The sequence below is a fragment of the Mycteria americana genome, chromosome 6 (genome assembly GCF_035582795.1).
Source record: "Mycteria americana isolate JAX WOST 10 ecotype Jacksonville Zoo and Gardens chromosome 6, USCA_MyAme_1.0, whole genome shotgun sequence".
NCBI lineage: Eukaryota > Metazoa > Chordata > Aves > Ciconiiformes > Ciconiidae > Mycteria > Mycteria americana.
The window spans coordinates 60,476,667-60,497,216 of NC_134370.1; the positions used below are offsets into that span (position 1 = coordinate 60,476,667).

General features: G+C 36.0%; 1 protein-coding gene across 1 annotated transcript in view; it reads left to right on the forward strand.

Annotated features, from left to right (window-relative positions):
* The window catches only part of EFL1 (elongation factor like GTPase 1), an 82,141-nt gene extending 64,628 nt beyond the window's left edge, over window positions 1–17,513 (forward strand). Inside the window, exons 19-20 of the mRNA XM_075506163.1 lie at window positions 3,366–3,550; window positions 16,951–17,513. Coding sequence (XP_075362278.1) covers window positions 3,366–3,550; window positions 16,951–17,139 — 374 coding nt within the window. The 3' untranslated portion in view covers window positions 17,140–17,513. The remainder of the gene's footprint in view (window positions 1–3,365; window positions 3,551–16,950) is intronic.
* Window positions 17,514–20,550: the final 3,037 nt, after the last annotated feature.

A 20,550-nucleotide genomic window follows, 5' to 3' on the forward strand; every position in this document is an offset into this window, starting at 1 on the left:
TATTATGGAAGTTTAAGCTTATAAAATTTATCCTCATTATGGGAAGTGAAGAGTATGTATGCTATCCAGTAAGACTTGGAAGTTGACATGTGATAAACAACTGGCTTCTGTAACTCTTCCAGTTGGTCTTCCATATACTGATACCCAGTTGACTTCAATATATCTTCATATTATCTGATTGTTTCTAAGATGTTAGTTTCTGAGGAAGCTAGGTCTTTTCTGTTAGTTGCCTCAGTATATAAAGCTTTTTCCATCAGACTTCTCTGACAATGAAAATAAACTGAGCTGGAGCTGAGAAGCAAGGAGGGAGGAACACAGAAATGTGTTGCAAGCTTATACATGTCTGGTGTAACGAGCCTTGGGTTTAGACTTGGGTCCCACATACATCCGTTGTTTCCCGGTAGGTTATACTTTGAGCATCTCATTCCTACAGTTAGTTCACTAGAAAAATCCATTTGTACACACTCCTGCCTTATGGAAGTTCTATGTAAACTCCAGAAAGCTGAAGAATGTTCTGAACTAGTATCACGTGTTTAATTATTACTGGCTTTTGCCTGTTGATATTCCTACATTTTGAGCTCTTCTTCCCTTCTCTCTTTTGTATTCTGGAGACTGAAAGCTAGACTGTCTTTTCATTTTGCTGATGTCAGTGAAACTTAGTTGGGAAAGGACTTTACCACACTCTGTTTTACCTTTTGTTTTTGGATTTTGACAATTCTTATGTTTTCATTTTTAAAAAATAAAGTTATTAAAATGTCAGATTACAGCATTTTAGGGGCCAATTCACATCAATTCATAGTATTGTCTCTGTCTCAGTTGTGTAAGTGAAAACATGCAGAATCCAAAACAGAAAAGCAGCTCCTCCTTCCCTGTTTGCCAAGTTTATCGTGACCCCTAGGCTCTTGCAAATGGTGATCTTGTTGTCCTTCCACAGTATTTCTTTCCAGTATGAAGCTTCATCTTTTTTAGCGTGCAGGGAATACCAAAATTGTTTAGCATTTACACTTGACGTACTGAAATATCCTTCAGTAAAGTGGCGAACAGGACTTAAATATTTTAAGGAGCTCGACTTAATACATCTTTAAAGTGAGCCTATTACTCACAGGCTTATTCTGTATGTTGCAGCACCTTGAAGCTGTTTTTGAAGTAGTATCATATTTTCAAAATAACTGTTTTAACTATTTTGAATATGAAGATCTCATGGTATTTCTTGGTGATGGATGCTGCTAAATCCATTCACCTAATTCATGTAGAGGCAGAACCACTATTTCTTCAGTATACTGCAGTCTGCCCATAGTGGTAAAACTGAAGACCTTATATAACTTCTTTGTGACAGCATTAACTGAGACAATACTCTAGACTGCTTGGATGAGATACACGTAGCTAGAAACCATTTAGTAAGCTATAAATTGTCTTCTGGCTTTTATGTTTCAAAGAATAATCTTCAGTGAATTATGGCCATAAAATATGTGCATCTAAAGTGCTTTGTGTTAAATGTTACCTTACTTATTAATATGTGTGCAAAGTTTTCTAAGTCCTACTTAAAGCAATTAGTAAAATAAGTATTTTTAATTAGAACATTAATAACCTATAAAGTGGTTTTGAACTTACTTGCTTTAACAAATGGCTTTAATATATACTGTGTGGTATATACACAGTATATGTACAGTGACCATGATGTGATGCTCTCTTGCAATATGTATGCTTAAGCTTGCATTTAAAGCAGTTCCTGAATTGTGAGCTGTGCTGAGATATGACCCTTTGATATCTGAGAATTTTCTAGACTCACTGAAATTTCCATAGACTTGAAATTGCTTAGTTATCTTAACAAAGGCTATACATGCATGGCAAACTCAGTGACTTATCTTCAGAATGCCTTAATCTTTTTGTGATTTTAAATATAGAATCTTAAGAATTTCCTCAATTTCCTCATGAGCAATAAGAAGACTATTGTGCATAGTAAAGGTGAAGTTCAGTCAGAGGAACAGTGAGGAGGTCCTGGTAAGGGCACGAGCAGATAAAATTATCAGTGATGGCAGAAAGAACACTTCAACCCAGATTTTAGAGAACTATAAACTCTGAAATGATTGGTGCTGAACTGATGCTTCATTACCTGCATCTGGCAGGAAGATTTAACTATACTAGCTGTGTGCTTGTGCTGAATTTCCTGAATAAGGACCAGATGCTGTATTTAAAAGATAAAGGCAGATAAACCCACACCAACATTTCCTCTGGTGTCCCACAAAAGGCTTACAGTATATATGCAAATCAATGTATGTGGCTATAGTATTTAATGTTATCTTTCTGTCAAGTTAGAATAGGTGGCATGTATTATGAAGTAATGTATATTTCTAATTATTTCTAGTAAGAGTCAGTTTTGCCCAGATGTTTAAAAGGTAGTGGTATGCATTCATGTTTTTTCAGTGCAATATAAATATTTGAACCTCTTAGAAATTGATATAAACTTGTTCTTCACTACAAGGTACTTTTGAAGTTAATTTGCACAGCTAATACTTACTAACTATTCACATTTGTAAATGAAGGCATTCCTAAAATATTTTGTCAGTGCATAGGTTTTCTTATATTTTTATTATCTTGATCAACACAAATGTATTTGCTAGTTTTTTTCTGTAGAATACTTAGCCCATAAGTTTGCAAAAACATTTTAAAAAATTAACTTAATGCCTACTGTAAAGTCGAACATGGGTGTTTTCAGAGCTACTTTCATGATATATACACTGTATTTCAATGGATTGAGTATTAATTTGGGAAAGAAAAATAAAAATTATCCATGACTAACTTAAGCCTGAATTAATTAAAAGACTAATTGAACACAATAAACATAATAAATATGCAGTATTTCAGATAAACAAGCTTTCTGTGATTAGAATAGCCCTGCAGTATCTGGGACAAGTACCATATGGGGACATGGTGATCCAAACAAACTTCTAAAGGTAGCTAAGATATGATTCCTCAAACATGGTAATATTTCTTAGTAATGTTGCTCAAATATTTGGTTGTAAGAAATAAAGCAAGTTAGGCACATAATCTGTCAAACTGCCTTTTACAAAAATAGCCAAATTATTGTATAAAATGCACCTAGTGCAAGCATTTTCTAGATCCATACAGTAGTAATAATTTATTAAATGTTACTCACATGGTTCTGCACATTGTACTGGCAGAGTACGTTGTTTGTTTGAATTTAATGGGTCCACTTAATTGACACACTTACAGGGAAGAATTTTAGCCGAGGAAATTATGTATTTTACTTAATGCTGAAGTTTCCTAAATAAATATTTATGTATTTCTCTTCAAGACACGGAGTATAAATATATTGGTAAGCTCATCAAATTATGTCTTTGCAGGTCGTGTGTATGCTGTCTTGTCCAAAAGGGAAGGCAGAGTGTTACAAGAGGAGATGAAAGAGGGGACGGATGTGTTTATTATTAAGGCAGTCTTGCCAGTAGCAGAAAGCTTTGGTTTTGCTGATGAAATCAGGAAGAGAACTAGTGGCCTGGCCAGTCCGCAGCTGGTGTTCAGCCACTGGGAGGTAAAAATAATCTATTCACTCCATCTGTTTTGGTGATCTATTTCCTGTAGATGTGGCAGACTGGAATAATAAGCGGAAAAGGTTAAGTTTTGGTCAAGACATTTGATTAATTCCTTTTTGAAATGAAGAGGGGGAAAAAAGTAGCTTTATAGTAGTCTTATTTGCTTTTATAGATATGCTGTTCAGAAATGTATTTATATTTTGTTTAAGTAGGATGCTTTTTTATTTCAGTAGAAAGTAAGTCCTTCACAAATGAAATTGATTCTTCATAAATGTGTTTACTTGAATTTTATGTACCTTTTTTAATGAGTTCTCTGGTAAACTTGTTTGGGGAGTGGGGAAAAACAAAACAAAACAACCAACCTATCCCTAATAGAAAATGTAACAACAAATCTAATGCATATGAAAGTTAAGCTTTTAGGGGTTAGCAGACACTTAGGTATTTTTTTGTCCTTATATATTCCAAGTCAACGTATATTTTCATACTTAAAGGCAAAGGGAATAGATTTCATTCTTTCAAAATTAAGTCTGGTGATAGCAAGTGGAGGTGTCCTCAGAATCATTCCCTTTGGTCATCTTTGTCATTAAAGAAATGAAGAAGTGAAAGAGAAGGTTTAAAGGAAGTATGCAAGTGGGAAAGCTGATAAGGAGTGTCATCAGCTGAAAGTGTACTGTATTTTGTTCCTATGATGTGGATAGTAGATCTTCAAGGAGAAATATAAGAAGCTGTAAATCAGAGTTCCTTGTTCAAGACAAACAAACTTGCATTGTAGGGCTCCTCAGAAGACTCCACTGAAGGAGCTAAAAATGTGTTCAAGGGCAAGAGTCAGTGGGTATAAGTTTGTCACATTAAATTTTTTAAAATAACTAAAATCTAGGTTTTTCTGGGTTTGTGGGTTTTTGGGGTTTTTTTGTTTGTTTGGGGGTTTTTTGACAGGTGTTCCTTTATTTGGTGTTAGGACTGTAGAAACTTTTGTAAATGGATTAGAAAGTCTCTTTTTTGTTTGTTTTTGTTTCATCTTCTGATTTATTTTGTGACCTCAAATGTCAAGTCTCTGAGTACAAACAGCTACGGATTTTTGAGGTCAGTAATACTCCATGCAGTTGCCAGCTATGGTCTGTTTGCCACTGTTTGTCTCCGAAGTATGTGCTGGTTTTTCACGTGGTGTGGATTCTTCTTCATTTCCTGTAGCTAAATTGTCCTAGTAGGTAGTATCTGTTAAATACTTCAATAGCACTATGTCTTTCTCTGTAATTGTGACTGCCTCAGGAATTTTATGTGGATGCTAATGGAAAAGGAGGATCTCTGCAAACCAGCCGAGTCACGTGCTATCAAAAGAGTTGGGAATCCTTGAAACAGTACACTTGGAAAAGTATGTTGTGTCTTCCTTGGCAATGGTACCTTACTGGTTTTAGCAAATGCAGCAGACCAGGGACTTATCTCTCCTCCCTCAATGTTAATACTGATTCATTTAATCTTCTTGTAACTAAGTCTCACTTCACAGGGAACCACAGAAGGGAAAAACAGAGCTACACTGAATGAAAAAGAAAAAAGAAAAAAAAAAAAAAGAAAAAGGCAACCCCCCCATAGATGGTGTATGGACAAAAAAGTAGATAATGCAACAACTTTTTGAGTATAGGGATCTAGGTGTAAGCCAGTTAACAGATTAGGTACCTCAAACCAATGAGTTTTGGCAGGATTGCATACAGTAGTTTTGTCAGCTTTGGATGTTCAAAAATTCAGCTGAAGTGCAGCTGGTGAGGTTTTGTGGCTTAACTGGTCTTTTGTCTGAACGGCCTCTGATATCAGTGCTGTAAAGAAGTATCAGTCAGAAGGACCTTAATTCCAGCTAACCATCGTTTTGTGCCAGTTTCTTTAGGGTTTGTAGCTACTGTGCTCCAATACTAAGCAAAAACATAAATCCCTTGCCTCTCTGACCTTCCCTTCTATCCCCAAACCTTGGCGTGTATGGTCACTCTGTCAGTTGTTATGAATTTCACATAAGAAAATGTTTACACGTAATTATAGATATGCATAGGAGAGGAAGATTTGAACAACTGGCAACATTCTCGAAAACTGACCCTCAGGAGAGATTATAATTACAGCTAGTATGTTAAAATGCAGTGGTAATGGGAAAAATGATTGTGTAAGTCAGTCACTTTTCCACCTGGCAAATCTGTCGGTGGGGAGGATTGCTTTTTGTCACATTAAAAGTCATGCTCACATATTTTTGTGACAAAATAAGACTTTTACTAAACCACTAGCAATGTTGGCTCTGTGCAGCAATGGCAGAGGGAGTACATTTTACTCTCACATCATCAGCAGAATTGCTAAATAAATACAATTTTCAGAATCTCTAGTGGTGGTATGACAGAGAAGCCAGAAAAAATGGTTTTGTGTCTTAGATCACATGAGTAACTTGTAGAGCTTTTCTCTGTTTCTTTTTCTTTCTGTATTCTGCTAAAAACAAAACAAAATCCCCAAATAAATAAAAAGCCCTATCAGGTTTCATCAGGTATTAGGCATGACTTTGACAGTGCTACATTACTGATGAATTATGATGGTGTATGTATATACGTATTAAACACCAGCATTTTATTTGAATCCCAATTATATAATGTATCATTGTGTAAGATAATATGATGTGAACTCTGTCTATGTAATCATACTATTTTTTTGTTAGTGCTAAAAATGGAAAGGGACCGCGGTAGCTACTTGGTTTTGTTTTGCATTTCCTATGTTACCAAGTGTATGGTTGCTGCTTTAATTGCATACTATCCAAACCCTTCCATGACATTCTGAATTAATTATGTTAGTGGTGTTTTCTCAGTGTGCTTGGCTCATTAGCTGAGTACCTGGGACATGTATTTCTCTACACAGTTTCCTTCTAATGTGTTGTTATCCCCATTTTACAGATAGTGAAATACCTTTTTGGTATTTTTAACTTTTAAATACTTAATCTCATGGAAATCACATGCATAAAGTATGTTTAAAGAAATGAGGCTTGAATTAATTTTTTTTATTATTCTTACGTTTCATTAATATGATTTGTAGATTATAAACACAGGAAGGTCAATGATAGAGCCTACGTTTAAATGGAGCCATTTTGGTCTCTGTGGAAATGAAATTACCATTTTTTTTCTTCAGTTAATGAATGTATTTTGTATAGTTCAGATTGCTCCAGCCCAGGGGATGGAGCAATACACAGATCGAGGTCTATCTTGTCAGATACTCCTTTTTTTATTCATTTCTTCTGTAATGCTTATACAGTTTATTCCTGCCTGTAGAAGACGGCACCAAATAACCATTAGTGGAAGCTTTCAGTTTGGTCCCAGTTTAAACAAATTGATTTTAAAAGTTAGTCAAGTATTTTCCTTTATGATATCCCTAGGCAAATGTTAAGTGTATTGGGTTTACTTGGCTGTATTTTCTTAGATTTCAATATAAACTTTCTTCTGAATTCTTACTTTAAAATATATAACTTTGGGATAATTATGAACTCCTTGTATTTTTTTTTTTTTTAATCCTTGAGTTAATAATACACCTTCAATTAGTGTATGTTTTTGCCTAAGCCTGTTTCCTTTGTTCTCTCTTGATTCTTTGCAGTTACATCTTTCACTCAGTCATGTCATTTTATCTTAATCATAAGGTTCTTTGAACAAGAAGATATTTGTGATTGCACCATGCTTAGAATAATGGAGCTCTAATCCCATTTGGGAAATCTGTGTTACAGTAAAAAAATAATGCATGAGGCTCTATTCAGATGCTGATTAAATTCTCGGCAAGTGCGGAAATCGTCAATGACATCTATTAGTTGTAAAGTTGTGAAATGCGAGTTAACAGGAATACTATACATCTTTTAAATTGCATAATGATTGGCTATTAGACACACTTCTATTCTTGGGGAGGGCATGGGCGGACTGTAAACACATGTTTAACCTGAATTCTTTTTCAGTATCCCTTCTAAGTAGAATAGTGTCTAGAATGTGCTTCAGGGCTCTGGAGAAAAGTAAGAGAAGGACTGCATGTAATAAGTGTTAAGAATATGAGGCATTCTGAATCTGGAAGTTTTATATTCCGAATTTTAATTCATTCCTTCCGAATCATTAAGTAATTTTACAACTCAGAAGATGAGGGCTTAATACAGAAGTTGCTGAATGAGATTGTTAGGCCTTCATTAAACAGGAAGCAGACTAAGGTAATGAGAGAGACTCTAAGAATCTGTGAATCTATACTAGGTTTGAACTGTAGCTTTACATACATCATTGTGCCAGTGACAGTTTAGGCATGTAAATGAATTCTAGGAGTAACCTGGAGCCTTTCAAATATGAAAAGCTCATTGTATTGGCCAGGACATCTGAACCTAATTAAAATAGTAAATAAAAGTGGTAGTGGTGTGGCTTTAATTTGCCCTCTCAAAACATGTTTCTTAAGTAATAGGAAAAAATGCAGCAGTAGAGCCACACATCTCCTTATTTCTTTCCAATTTCCAAATTCCTTTTTGTAGCTACTGACTGAAGTCAAGGCTAAGGCTCAGCTGTCGCTGATTGAGACACAAACAAGGATGATGCTCTTGAGTCAAAATAAACTTGTATGAGTTTATTTTATAACTAAATGTGTAAATGTTCATTATTACAATATTTATTGGAAGAAGAGTTCTCATATTTGACTTCAGGCATTTTAGGGCCTCGGCTGTCCCCTTTATATATTGTGAATGGGATCTTTGAATTACTTTTGGATGCTCGTTTACTTTGTAGGGAATTTACACTTCTAATACATCTCTGTAGGTTAAACGTCTGAAGTTCGACTGCATGTTATTCCATATCCCCTTAAACCTCCTGTCTCTGAAAGAAAATGAAAAGTTATGAAACTGATACTTTTTTGGATTTTTGAAGCTTTTGCAAGATGGCTATGGATGTGAAATAAGTGAACTTTTCTGTTGGGTTTATAACTTCCATCTCTCTCGCTTGCTCTCTTTTTTTTTTTTTTAAATTGTATTTTTGCAAAACCTTGTAATTCTCAATCAAGAGCTGTTGAGAGAAAATACTTTTAAGGAAACAGAGAGAAATAAAATTGGGAGACTTTATCCAAGTTAGTTATGAAGAGAGCAATCTGTTTTCACGCTTTCTTTTAAATGCCTGTATAAAAGTGTATATAATAATCTTGAGAAGAAGATACATTGTGCTTATTTGTTTGGTACATAAATTGATCTATTGTGATGCAAAGCGGCAGCATTCTGTGAAGTCAAGATTTGACTACAAGGTAGTCAAACAATTGGTAAAATTGTTTTTTTGAGGCTGAAAATTAGTTGTTGGGGTTTTTTTCTTTCAGGATGTGATATAGAGATTAGCCATTTATAAAATAGACAAGCTGGTACACAAAGTATTTGGTACAATGTGAAAGTTTGTGTTTTAACAAAATAACTGTGACTTGTTTTTATTTCTAGAACATTTATGTGTAGGTGCTTCTGTAATTCTTTAACATATTGTAGCTATTTCTCCTCCCACCCTCTGCCGCTTAATCCTCATCCCCAGCATGATGTTTTGTGCAAGTGTTTCAGGTGCTCAGCACTTCCCACAGTCACTCAGTACTCCTAAGCAGGAAAGGAGGTGATAGCTGCTTTCCACTATGATGGAATGGGTGCAGCAAAATCGAGAAGCCAAATCTGCAGAGAGAATATTCTCTTCCTTTCTGAATAGGAAGCATTTGGGGCCTGTAAAAGCTTACAGAGGAATAAGATACCTGTTACGAAAGCATTTTTCACTGAATAAAACCAGTAAGACCCCATAGTTTGTTAAACAACAACCAAGAAAAGACACAAACTTGTAGAATCTTTCATTGAGATTTTAAGTTGTGGTTTCTTTCAAGGACAGGCTAAGATCCTGGCTGCTTTGAAAGCAGAATGGCAAAATTAGTAATAAGTTTTTACCTATTCTTCAACTGTATATTGCTGAGCAAAAGTATTTCAATGCTGTAGTACAGAAATCACTTCAAAAATGGTATTCAGACTGCTCTACATTACAGGTTATGGCAGCTCCTAGTCATAAGCTAGCATCACGGCGTTTTACCTGGCATTGAGGGAAAGCAACTGTTGATGTGGAGGTTGCCTTTTAAGTTGCCAAATGTCATCTTGCAACACTGCTCTAGGATCTGTATGTTCTTTCACATGGAAGTAAGGAACGACTTGGAAAACTACCTAGCATGGTATGTGTTAGGTAGTAGTGGGTTGCCAGCACTGCTTTCCTGACTCTGTAGCTGCTTGGGTTAAATACAGGAATTAGCCAGTCACTCGCGTACCTCTGCATTACACTGTGTGTGATACTCAAGGAAGGCCTTACTTACTGAGATAATGGGTCTTTCTGGATCTGAGGTCACAGGAGGAGTGTAGTCAAGAAATTAGCTTCTATCCACTTTTGAGATTTTCATCTCCTCCCTGCCCCTGCTCCACATCCCAAAAATGTACAAGGCACTGTTCAGAGCCTATTCCAGCCCACCTGACCTCAGTCTTACTGGGTACCCTGCCTGGTGTTCTCTTTTCTGGAAGCACACTGCCAGTATCCAAATGGCCTTGCACCGTTTGGTTATGCTCAGTGCAGAAGCACTTTTACAGCATTACCCAGCATATTACCAAAAACTCGGCAGATAAGTTTTTCAAGGTCACATTTCACATAAACCTCTGCGAAGTTCTGTCATTTTACCTGAAAGGTAGAGATAATTTCCGCTTGACAGGGCTGCTTCAGACATCTAAGACATGCATATCAGCTGTACCCTTTTAGTTGCATAGTCTATGTCATTACTAAGTGATGGACACCATTTGAACTGTGAATGTTCTTGAAGTATCTTTCTAGCATCAGTTTTTCTAAGGTAGAAAGGATTCTGAGACACTGAAGCCTGCATCATCTTTGAAATTGTGCATAATAGTTCTTTTGAAATTTTTTTTTGAAAAAAAGCTTCTGGCATAATGTTTTTCCTGGCATGCTAAGGGCTGCCTGTGGTAGTGCCCAATCACACTGAATTTAGTGGTTCTTGGGATTTCTTATTAAGCAGTTCACAAAGGCCATAATGTTCCTTGCTGGTCTTAAAATCTTCATTGGACAGTGTAAGACTGCTCTTTCTATTCATGGTCCAACTAAAGCATTTTCCACACTGATGATATTTGGCTCAAAAGAAATTTTCTGTCCTCACCAGGCAGTAAGGACCAGTAGGGGAAATGCTACTAGGAACATGGCTGTGTTCCCAGATCTGCCTGACCTTTTGGATGAACTAGGCAGATCCCTTCTGTTTGCTTTTGATGCTTCTCTCAACCTTGTTTTGCATAATTAGGCTGCCTGAGGCAGGGACTGTTTCATACCATCATTTTGTGAAATACACTAGACAATGGGACCCAGATCACTATTGGAGCCATCTGGGTGCCACTGAAATGCAAATAATAAATCATCTTCAAATTAAGGCTTAAAATTCCAAGTCCTCTTGAATTAGAAGTGATCTGTTCTAACTCAAATCTTATTGAAAAGTTTGATTAGCTTACATAATAATTTGCAGAATTTAGTACGCACTGTATTGTCTTTCAGTGTTAACATAGTACGCTCGTAGTATTTGTATTTTTATGGATTAATTATTACAGGTATTCAGATTATGTCTCTGATTAAGACACAGGCATTTATTGTTTGAATAATTGATGTGTAGGTTGTTAGGCTAAAAGAAAATGACAGCTGTTTTGCCCATGCTACTCTGCATGCTGTTACTAAACAAGTCTTATGAGACTTCATTGTTTGGGTGTGTTGGTTTGAATAGTTGTGATATTTAATGAAACGTCTTGCTTTAGAATGATTTCTTTTTCTCAAGAATACCCTTGCACTTACAGTATTTGAAGTAATCTATTCACTTCTTTTGAAATACCTAATCCCAGCTGACTTCATTATAAACACTGTTTTATTTATACCTAGAGTGGGCTCATAGTTCTGCAGTGAGCTATGGAACACACTCTTCGGCATCTATTTGAATTTTTTTTTTCCTTTTAAGTATAATGGGATTCTAGTGATTTGCTTATAGTCATACTTTAAACAAATTATATCACTCAAGACTTTTATAAAGTAGATCAATGAAGATATTGTTAAACAATACTATTAAGGAACATTTCCATCACTTAAGAATTGCCTTTGCAATAACAGATTTAAGAATTGTATCAGCTGCTGTGCACTAGTTCATTTTACTGTATTGCATTTTATATGACTGCATTTAGAGAAAATAGTTGTTCTCTGATAGAGTAAATGCTAGTCCAGTGATCCACTACACAAGTCTTGATTTATAATTCACTTCTTAAAAGAAATTGTTTTCAGAAGAGCCTTGCAGATGGAGTGTAGACATATTCAGTTGTGCTAACTAGGAAGCAGTAACTGTCTTGCTGCTTTGTCACGCAGACTCTGGAGGAGTAATCGTGTTCATTCTGGGCTGTTTGCAGTTGAGGCTGCTGTTGTCCCCATCAGATTATTCTGGTTTTCAATAATGAATAAGCATAGGCCAGTGGCTAGTTTATGCTGTTACAAAGAAAGAATTCCTAAGTCCTAGCAAGTGTTCCTGAAGAAGAGATATGCTGAATTTTCTAGTTGTCAAATCACACACAGTATGGTGGTATTTTAAAATATACTTTACCATAATGCTAACAGTATCATCATGTCATTGGTTTTACAGTGTCTTTCTCCTAATACTGGTTCCTTTTGACATCTTTTGTCTGCTAAATTTGAGGTATAAACAGTTTGGCTGTGATAATTTTCTTGTCACTACTGCTCAGTGGTTCACAGACACACAGGGCACACAGGCAGAATGAGAGAAAGGCAGGCTAAAGACCTTTGATAGAAGGGTAACTGAATTGCTTGAGTCACTTAAATATTTTCATTTGTGAAAGGCATGATATTTTGAATTTCCAGTTCTGTTTTGATTAAAGTTTTTTGTTTAGTATAACTTTTTGAAAAAGCACTGTTAAGATGCTATCGCATTTCTGGTTTTAAAATGAATCTTAGGCTATAAGTTTTAGTTTTGTACTGAAAAATTAGTATGTGGAAACATCTAAATAATTTTAAATTAAAAGTGGCGTGCAACAGAATAAATAATGTTTGTGGGTGTCTTTTCTGCTTTGATCCTGTGGATCTTCCAGGATCCACAGTAAATGCCCTCTGTTAAATGGCTACATCATATTCCAGAAGGATTGGTCCATTTAGAATCTAATTCATCATTTAGGACTTCATCCAGACAAAAACTCAATTTCTGTCACAGATTCCAGAGTCATCCCTATGCGGTTCCCATGAATACAGGCAATAGCTCAGGGTCTAAAAAGCTTCTCAGCTCTGATTCCAGGAAACCATTCCAGACCCACCATTTTGACAGCTGCTGTTGCAAGCAAATTGATGACAATGCTCTTGGACCATTATACGGAAACATTTTTTTCCTTTTGCTTGCTTGCACTGTATTCGTAGAGTATGGGGAATGATGGATGCCACCTGCTATATGCATTTGCTTTGATTCAGTAATATGATGTGAATAGAAGAGGGATAGTCTAGTCTGTGCCTTCACCTTCACTTACAGAATCAGAACTTTTAAAAAAGAAAACTTCTTACTTTTTTTGTATTGCTGTGTCAGTAACGTCTCTGTGTAGTTATGTTAGGGTTACATAAACATGACTCTTTGCTGACTTCTTAAAGGAGATGCACAGCTGATGCCCGAAGTTCCAGCTGACTCAGTAGATCTGGCTTGCTCTTTCTCATTACTTACCATGGTGTGGTAATACAAATATTGTGTTCTAATTAACCTCATCCTTTGCAGTGTGTCTGCACTATTCAGATAGGTATGTTCCTCTATCACAAATTTTCAGATGGCACCGTAACTTGCTCTAGAAGCAGTATGTAGTGCTTGAATTATTTAGACAGGTTGAGAAGCAAAGCTATCCCCTGTGGGTATGGAGGTGGCTTTTGAAACCTAATTTATATCTCTTTACAGTGCTGCTCTGCATCATGTAGCAGTACAAGGTTCACTCAGGATTCTGTAGCCCTGTGCTGCAGTAAGTTTGCAGGTTTACCCTGACTACTGACTTGCTGGCTACTACATACTAGTACATACATTTGAGCCTCCTGTTACGTTGGCTCTCCTGAGAGCTAGAGATACTTGTTGAAACATAAAGAATTATTATCAGTGGAAGAAGTATCCAGTGCAAAACTTGAGTTAACATTAGCAGAACAAGTTTTCCATAAATTATTGAAAGAGCCAGTCTGTCAAACCTGGGGATTTTCTTAAGCATCCATCACTACAGTATTGTCATGGTTTAACCCCAGACGGCAACTGAGCCCCACAGAGCCACTCACTCATTCCCCCGGTGGGACAGGGGAGAGAATCAGAAGGGCAAAAGTGAGAAAACTCATGGGTTGAGATAAAGGCAGTTTATTAGGTAAAGCAAAAGCTGTGCACACAAGCAAAGCAAAACAAGGAATTCATTCACCACTTCCCATGGTCAGGCAGGTGTTCAGCCATCTCCGGGAAAGCAGGGCTCCATCACGCATAACAGTTACTTGGGAAGACAAACGCCATCACTCTGAATGTCCCTCCCTTCCTTCTTCCCCCAGCTTTATATGCTGAGCATGACGCCATGTGGTATGGGATATCCCTTTGGTCAGTTGGGGTCAGCTGTCCCAGCTGTGTCCCCTCCCAAGTTCTTGTGCACCCCCAGCCACTGAGTTGCCCAAGAACCACTGTTTCTCTCTGGGCAGAACTTCTGGGTGTTAGATTTCTTGCTAATGTAAAAAAGACTTCATCAAAGGGGATAGTAACCCTTTTAAGTTATCATTAGTCGTAGCTGTATAATCTCCCTCAGCAATACAGTCTGGAGCAAATCCATTGAGCATGAATCACCTTTTCTTATTCATATGTTCTTGGACTTTGAAATTTTTGTTTGTTCAGCTCTTTAGGCAGATCATGAATGGGGAAGTCCCTGGTGTTTTTCCATCATTAAGATGTTCAGTATGAACATGGCTACAACTTCATCAAGTCAACATGCAGATTTTGCCCGAAAGTTGGAAAAAAAACAGTAGTCATCACTGCCCCTTTTCTTTATTTCTAGTGCATAAAGTTATGGTAAAACTTTTAAGCTCTCCAAGAGTGGGGACCATTCTTTTTTTATTGATGTAATCTGTCAAGGAATCACCTTTAAGTTTCTAGGCATTGGTTATAAGGCCTTGTACAAGACATCAGAATGGGTGTAACTCAGGCAGATTCTTCTATGGCTAGACAGTCCTTACTTTTATGTTAAAAATAAGTGTAGAAACATTTAGAAAGCTAAGTTTCCTACTGGTTATTTCTGAGGTCTGCTTCTGTTTGGTTTTCAGCCAGACAACCCTATGCATAGTCATTTCCCACCTAAATAATTGAGATTGGATGTCACTTTCAGCACGAGTAATACTCCACTTAATTTACCAGGACTATGTATAGACTTAACTGTAACAAAGTAGAACTATTTTTGTTGGTTTAGGGGCTTAACATACTATTTTGCAGGATTGAACCTACAATGTTACCTAATACAAAATAGCCATCTTCTGCCGTAGTAATTTTCCTAAGTCCCCATAAAGTGTAATTTGTTTGATTGTGTTAGGTGTTGTTTAACATGAGGTATTAAATTAGGACTTTACAATTGTTGACGTTTCTGGGGAAAATTGCCCATCTTAAGCCATCATTTTTTAATTCCTGTTCTTGCAATTATTATTTTTTTTTTAACTTAAATAAGCTTTAAGAAATTTTGCTTGGTTTGAAATATCATATGGCAATTAAAAGTATTTGTCAGAAGAAAAAGTTTATAACACTAGAAAAGGTTTATAACACTAAGCTAAAAATTGGTAGTTTAGGGAAGTTTGTTCCCTCCTTGTCAGTTATTAATGTTAGTGCTAATATTATATATTTCAGAAATTACTATAGAGTGATGTCCTCAATTATTGTCATAACTATCATGATTCTTAGAGTAACTAATACTAGTCTGCACTTCTTTTTCCATGAGGATTTTGTTTAAGAAATGGATACAGTATAACCTTTGGTTTTTCAGTAAAAATATATTACTTGTAACTGCATCTTGTGAGGAAATCGACAATCATTTAAATGAAATAAGTATTTTTGAAATTTGCAATAGAACCTGAGTAACATAATATGGTCAATTTTATCCCTTCCTAATGCTCACGTTTAGCATTCTTGGAAGGTGATCTTGTTATTTTTCACTAAGTTCCTTCATGCTCATTAACTACAGTATTTTTTACTCTGTTTTATGGTTAGTTGTCCACTAATGGGAAGGAAAGTTAAATCTCAGGACTGTAAACCTATACAATTTTGGTTGGTCACCCAGACATCAGTTCACTAGGGAGCATTTCATAGATTTGATTACACATACATGTTATATGAGCTTAAGACTTGTTGATCACTCTTAATGACTTAGGAGTAATTTCTGGTTCCTGCAACAGTTTTAACATATGAGTAGAACTGAGATGGATTCTTAGGAGCTTAGAATTGAAAGGGGGTCCTCCTTTTTCTTTACATCTTAAAACATTTACTTAGAAACCTAAAACTTCTTAAAGTAATATGAGAGTCACTAACAGTAATGGAATCATTTGTTATCTTTGGCTAGCTAGTTAAGCATTAAGCCTAGAATTTGTGTGAAATCTACATAGTCTTTTTAGACTTTTTTGGGGAATTAAAAATGTTGTAGCTTTGCTGTGCAGGATGAAATGGTGAAAGGTTTTAAATACTTTGTAAGATAACTACACTTTTGTCATACTCTCTATGGTAGTCTGAGAAGTGCAGGATATATAGAATGAACTGGGGATAAAGATACATCCAGTTATTTTCTGATCAAGTTAGATCAGAAATCTCTTCTAGAGGACAGCTCCTGAGATATTAAGCTGCAAGAACCGCTCTACTGAATATGTTAGCACCAGAAACAAGGACTTTTAAACCATCTGTCCAACTCATAGGGATTAAAGAACAAAGGGCACGAAAATGAGCAGAAACCTTCAGTTCTTATAAATTCTGATAAAATCACAGTGAGATATATTCTAAATAAGGAATCCCTTCTTGAAAAGTGAGAATTTTCTGAACATTATTTGGCATTGTTTGCTGACTGGCAGTTAAATTTGCTTTAAAAAAACCAAGTTTGTATGCAGGTGAATGCAACTGAGTTTGAAAACCTATTGTGGGCTTCTTATGGCAAATGCTACATAGTGTATCTTAACTCTTGTTTTCTGCTTAAACAGCTAATTGCAGGCTTTCTAGAAAACTCCTATCTGCTCTACTTTCATATTGCTCTACTTCAGAGATTACCTGAAATGTACTAACAAACCTTTGTATTACTTTACCTTTTTTTTTCTTTTTATAGATCATTTCGAGTGACCCCTTCTGGGTACCAACCACTGAGGAAGAATATTTGCACTTTGGAGAAAAGGCAGACTCAGAGAACCAGGCCCGCAAGTACATGAATGCAGTAAGAAAGCGAAAGGGACTGTATGTAGAAGAAAAAATTGTGGAGCATGCAGAAAAGCAAAGAACTCTCAGTAGAAATAAGTAGCTGTGTCTGCTTCCTTTCCCTCCTGACTCAGCTAAGTGCACGTGGATTATTTTCTATGCAGCAGATTCAAAATTTCATCTGGACTTTGTTCTTTGACACCACTTTTCTTATATGATATAATGTTTGTGGCTTATGTTTTAATAAACTTAAGCCTTTCCAACTTTTATACAGAGAAAATAGTTTATTTATTTAAATAAAATATAGTCATATTCATTGCAATTGGTCTCAATTTTTAAAACTTACTGCCCTATTGAACTTTCTGTCACAGGATTAGGAACTCCTAATTTAATTTGTTTCTTTCTGATTTATCAGATGTAATTGCAGTTAGAGCTGGTTAGCTAGTTTGTTGCAAATAAACTATGCACTGAATTTAGCTCCTTAATTGTTTTGACTCTGCTTTGTAAAATTTATTTTCATTTCTGTAATGTATTTGTTACTCACCAGTACTTTCCATAGTTACCTACATGCAAATAGATGTAAGTCTATTAGGAGTTTCTAAACTATTTGTTTTACTCTGTTCCTCATGTAAGCAGTCATCTAAATCAGTAATGTGTCTTCCTTAAATCAGAGGGCGAAAATAGTACATGTGGAAGACTAAGCACTGCAAACCAAGCAAGATTTGTCTTTTTTCCCTCCTTAGAGCACATCTTATTAAAAAGTTCCTATGATTTTTCTAAGCTGGGAGCTGCCATCTCTGAACTAGGTGCACAGCTACATCTGCCAATCCTGTGTGAGTGTTTACAGACTCTTGCAGAAATTTCTACCCATTCAGCCTGTTGTCTTGAATTCAGTGAAAGGAAACATTTGCAAAAATATTCAAAATGTCTTGCTGTTTGCATGCATCTAGGATGCAGAACACTCCAAAATTATTCAGACGAAGACTAAAGGAAAAAAAGTCCTCACAAGCTGTAAGTTTTAGTTAAGAAAAATGGAAACCTTGGGTAGAAGAGAAACATGATGCATGAATTATCTTCTCACTTGGCTGCTTAGATTTGTAAAAGGAAAGGACAAGAATGCTGGAAGGTTAAGACTGAATAGATTGGTGTCCTTGAAGAGTTTCTGATATTTAGTTAAATGAATGGGAAATAAGTCCTTAGATCTTGTGCCAGCTGACTTTCTGCTATCTTTTGCTAATTGCAAAGAGTTCTGTTTCAGATAACCATGCAAATGGGTTGTCCTTTTCTTTCCAGAATATAACCATTTCTTTGTGATTGCCTTGTACTCCTTTAGCACCTACTTGGTCTTTCGGAATAAATATTCTGTGGGTGTCAATTAATGCAGCAGGCAGAATTTACTCATATCAGTTTTGCTTCTTATGAGAAAGAAAACTGTTACTAGTTTCACAAGTAGAATGATTTTTGAATCCTTAACTTTTGTTTTAAATAGCAGCCTTTTCTTTTCCAGCTTGTTTGCTTTCATTATGGAAATGTTTCCTTTTAAGATTGTATTTATGAATTATTCAAGCAAATGAAATATTTGCCTTCCTTAGAAGGTTGTTTCATAAATTGCTGTTGTTTTGCAAGGGGTGTCTGCACAGCAGCCCTATTAGAGCTTGTACAAACATACTTAGGTAGTTTGGGCACTGCCAGCTGGTATAGCCATGGAAGGCATGGTAACTTACTGCAGCCTGCAAAAAACAGTCCAGACATAAATGTTTGTAATGAGATCTTGGCTAATACAGCTACTCTGCTAGCTGAATGCAAGGTAGAGTTAGGGATGTCTGGCTTGCAGTCACAAAGGTGCTGGAGTAGGTGATGTAGAGATGGGCAGGTTGGTCGTTGTTATGACTGCATAATTGTTAACTTTATACTACTATACTTGAGTAAGCAGAAAGAGCATTAATACAGATTTTTAAAAGATTTAACATAGCATTCATATTTTGTTATGGTGTATTTTCAGATTGCACCTTAAACAGAATAAAGATTATAATTAATTCAGGATGTTGCGACACTATTATTTGTAAAGAGAAAAAACTCCACTAACTAGCAGAAGAAAATCAAACCAACCTGCAAGAAGTGCTAGCAGCAATATTTGAGATGTGTTTTCTTTAGTAACAGCTACTGGTGGGAAGAGAATCTAATTGCTTATGTGCCATGAATCTCTAACTATTTTTCTCTGGATTATTCAAAACGTAACTTGATGTAGCTGTTTTTCCCCAGCCTTGTTACACATACGTAACAATATGACATAATTTTGGAAAATCTCTGCAAAGCAGGATAAATAACTTGCTGATGGAGCAAGCCATGGAAAGATTAAATTGAGAGCTAGCCATTATATAATTTCATTTTCCATTACCAGCTTTATTGCTAAATATAATACATATTTAAAATAAGCATACACAGCTTTTAAAATATTTTATGTGTGTAAATGTTCAGTACACTTTTAACTTTCTAAAAACTACGCACTCAATTGATGTGATTTGGCTCTACTGGCTTTAGTAGAATCAAGGCTCCTTACAACTGATAATGTATAAAAACAACAGTCAGCTTCTGTGTGGTAATATTTATTAGAGAATGATAACTATTCACTGGGCAAGCCATATGATAATCCAGATGATTCCACTTTGTAGAAAGAAAAAAATAAAAACAGGAGCTAGATTTCCCCAGAGAAGAATAAGGACCAAGCAGTGGCCAGCAAACCCCTTTCTCTTGTCTCTGGCCACACTTCTTTTATCTTCTTGCTTTAAAATCTTTCATTTTCTCAAGCACTAGTAATCGTACATAATTCACCATTTTTTTCCACATTTTTTTTCTTTCTTTCAACAAACTTCACTTACATTTTAAAGCAGGAGTCCAAATGAGAAATCAAAGTAGAGCTGAAATCTCTGCTGTATTTTCTTTCCTACCCCTCTTTCCATGTTAGTTTAAGACTTCAGCTGCAGCCTTAATATTACAATTGATGAGGACAGAGACACCAGAGAAGCACAATATTTCTGTACCAAAACACGTAGTTCCCAAATCAGGTCTGAATACAATCTCTTGACTTCCTCCTAACCTTAGGAACCAACTCTTCTTGTTTGAGAGGCTAATATTTGGAAGCTTTTTCTGTGGGAAATAAGAGTGTGTCACTCCTTCATAAAGTCAGCTGCCATGCTAACAAGAAGAGAGAAACATGCAACGTTTGAATTGTATGCTGTACTTCTGATAAAAGACCATTTAGAGCATGGAAGAGTAGCTTTGGCTGTAAGTGATTTTGGAATGCTTTATTAGATTGAATACTTACTGTGATAGCAGAAGGGTCCTGGCAAAATTCTTGGACTCCACATGGCCATTGTTTTGAGTTGAAACTCTTCTTTAACAATTTAGGGTTGGTTAAGCAATCAAAATTATAAATGTCCTTTACATCTCTCACAGTGTGTGGTAGAACCCTCTGCTTTTCTGTGCATGGTGTTGGGTTATAAATATATGGAGA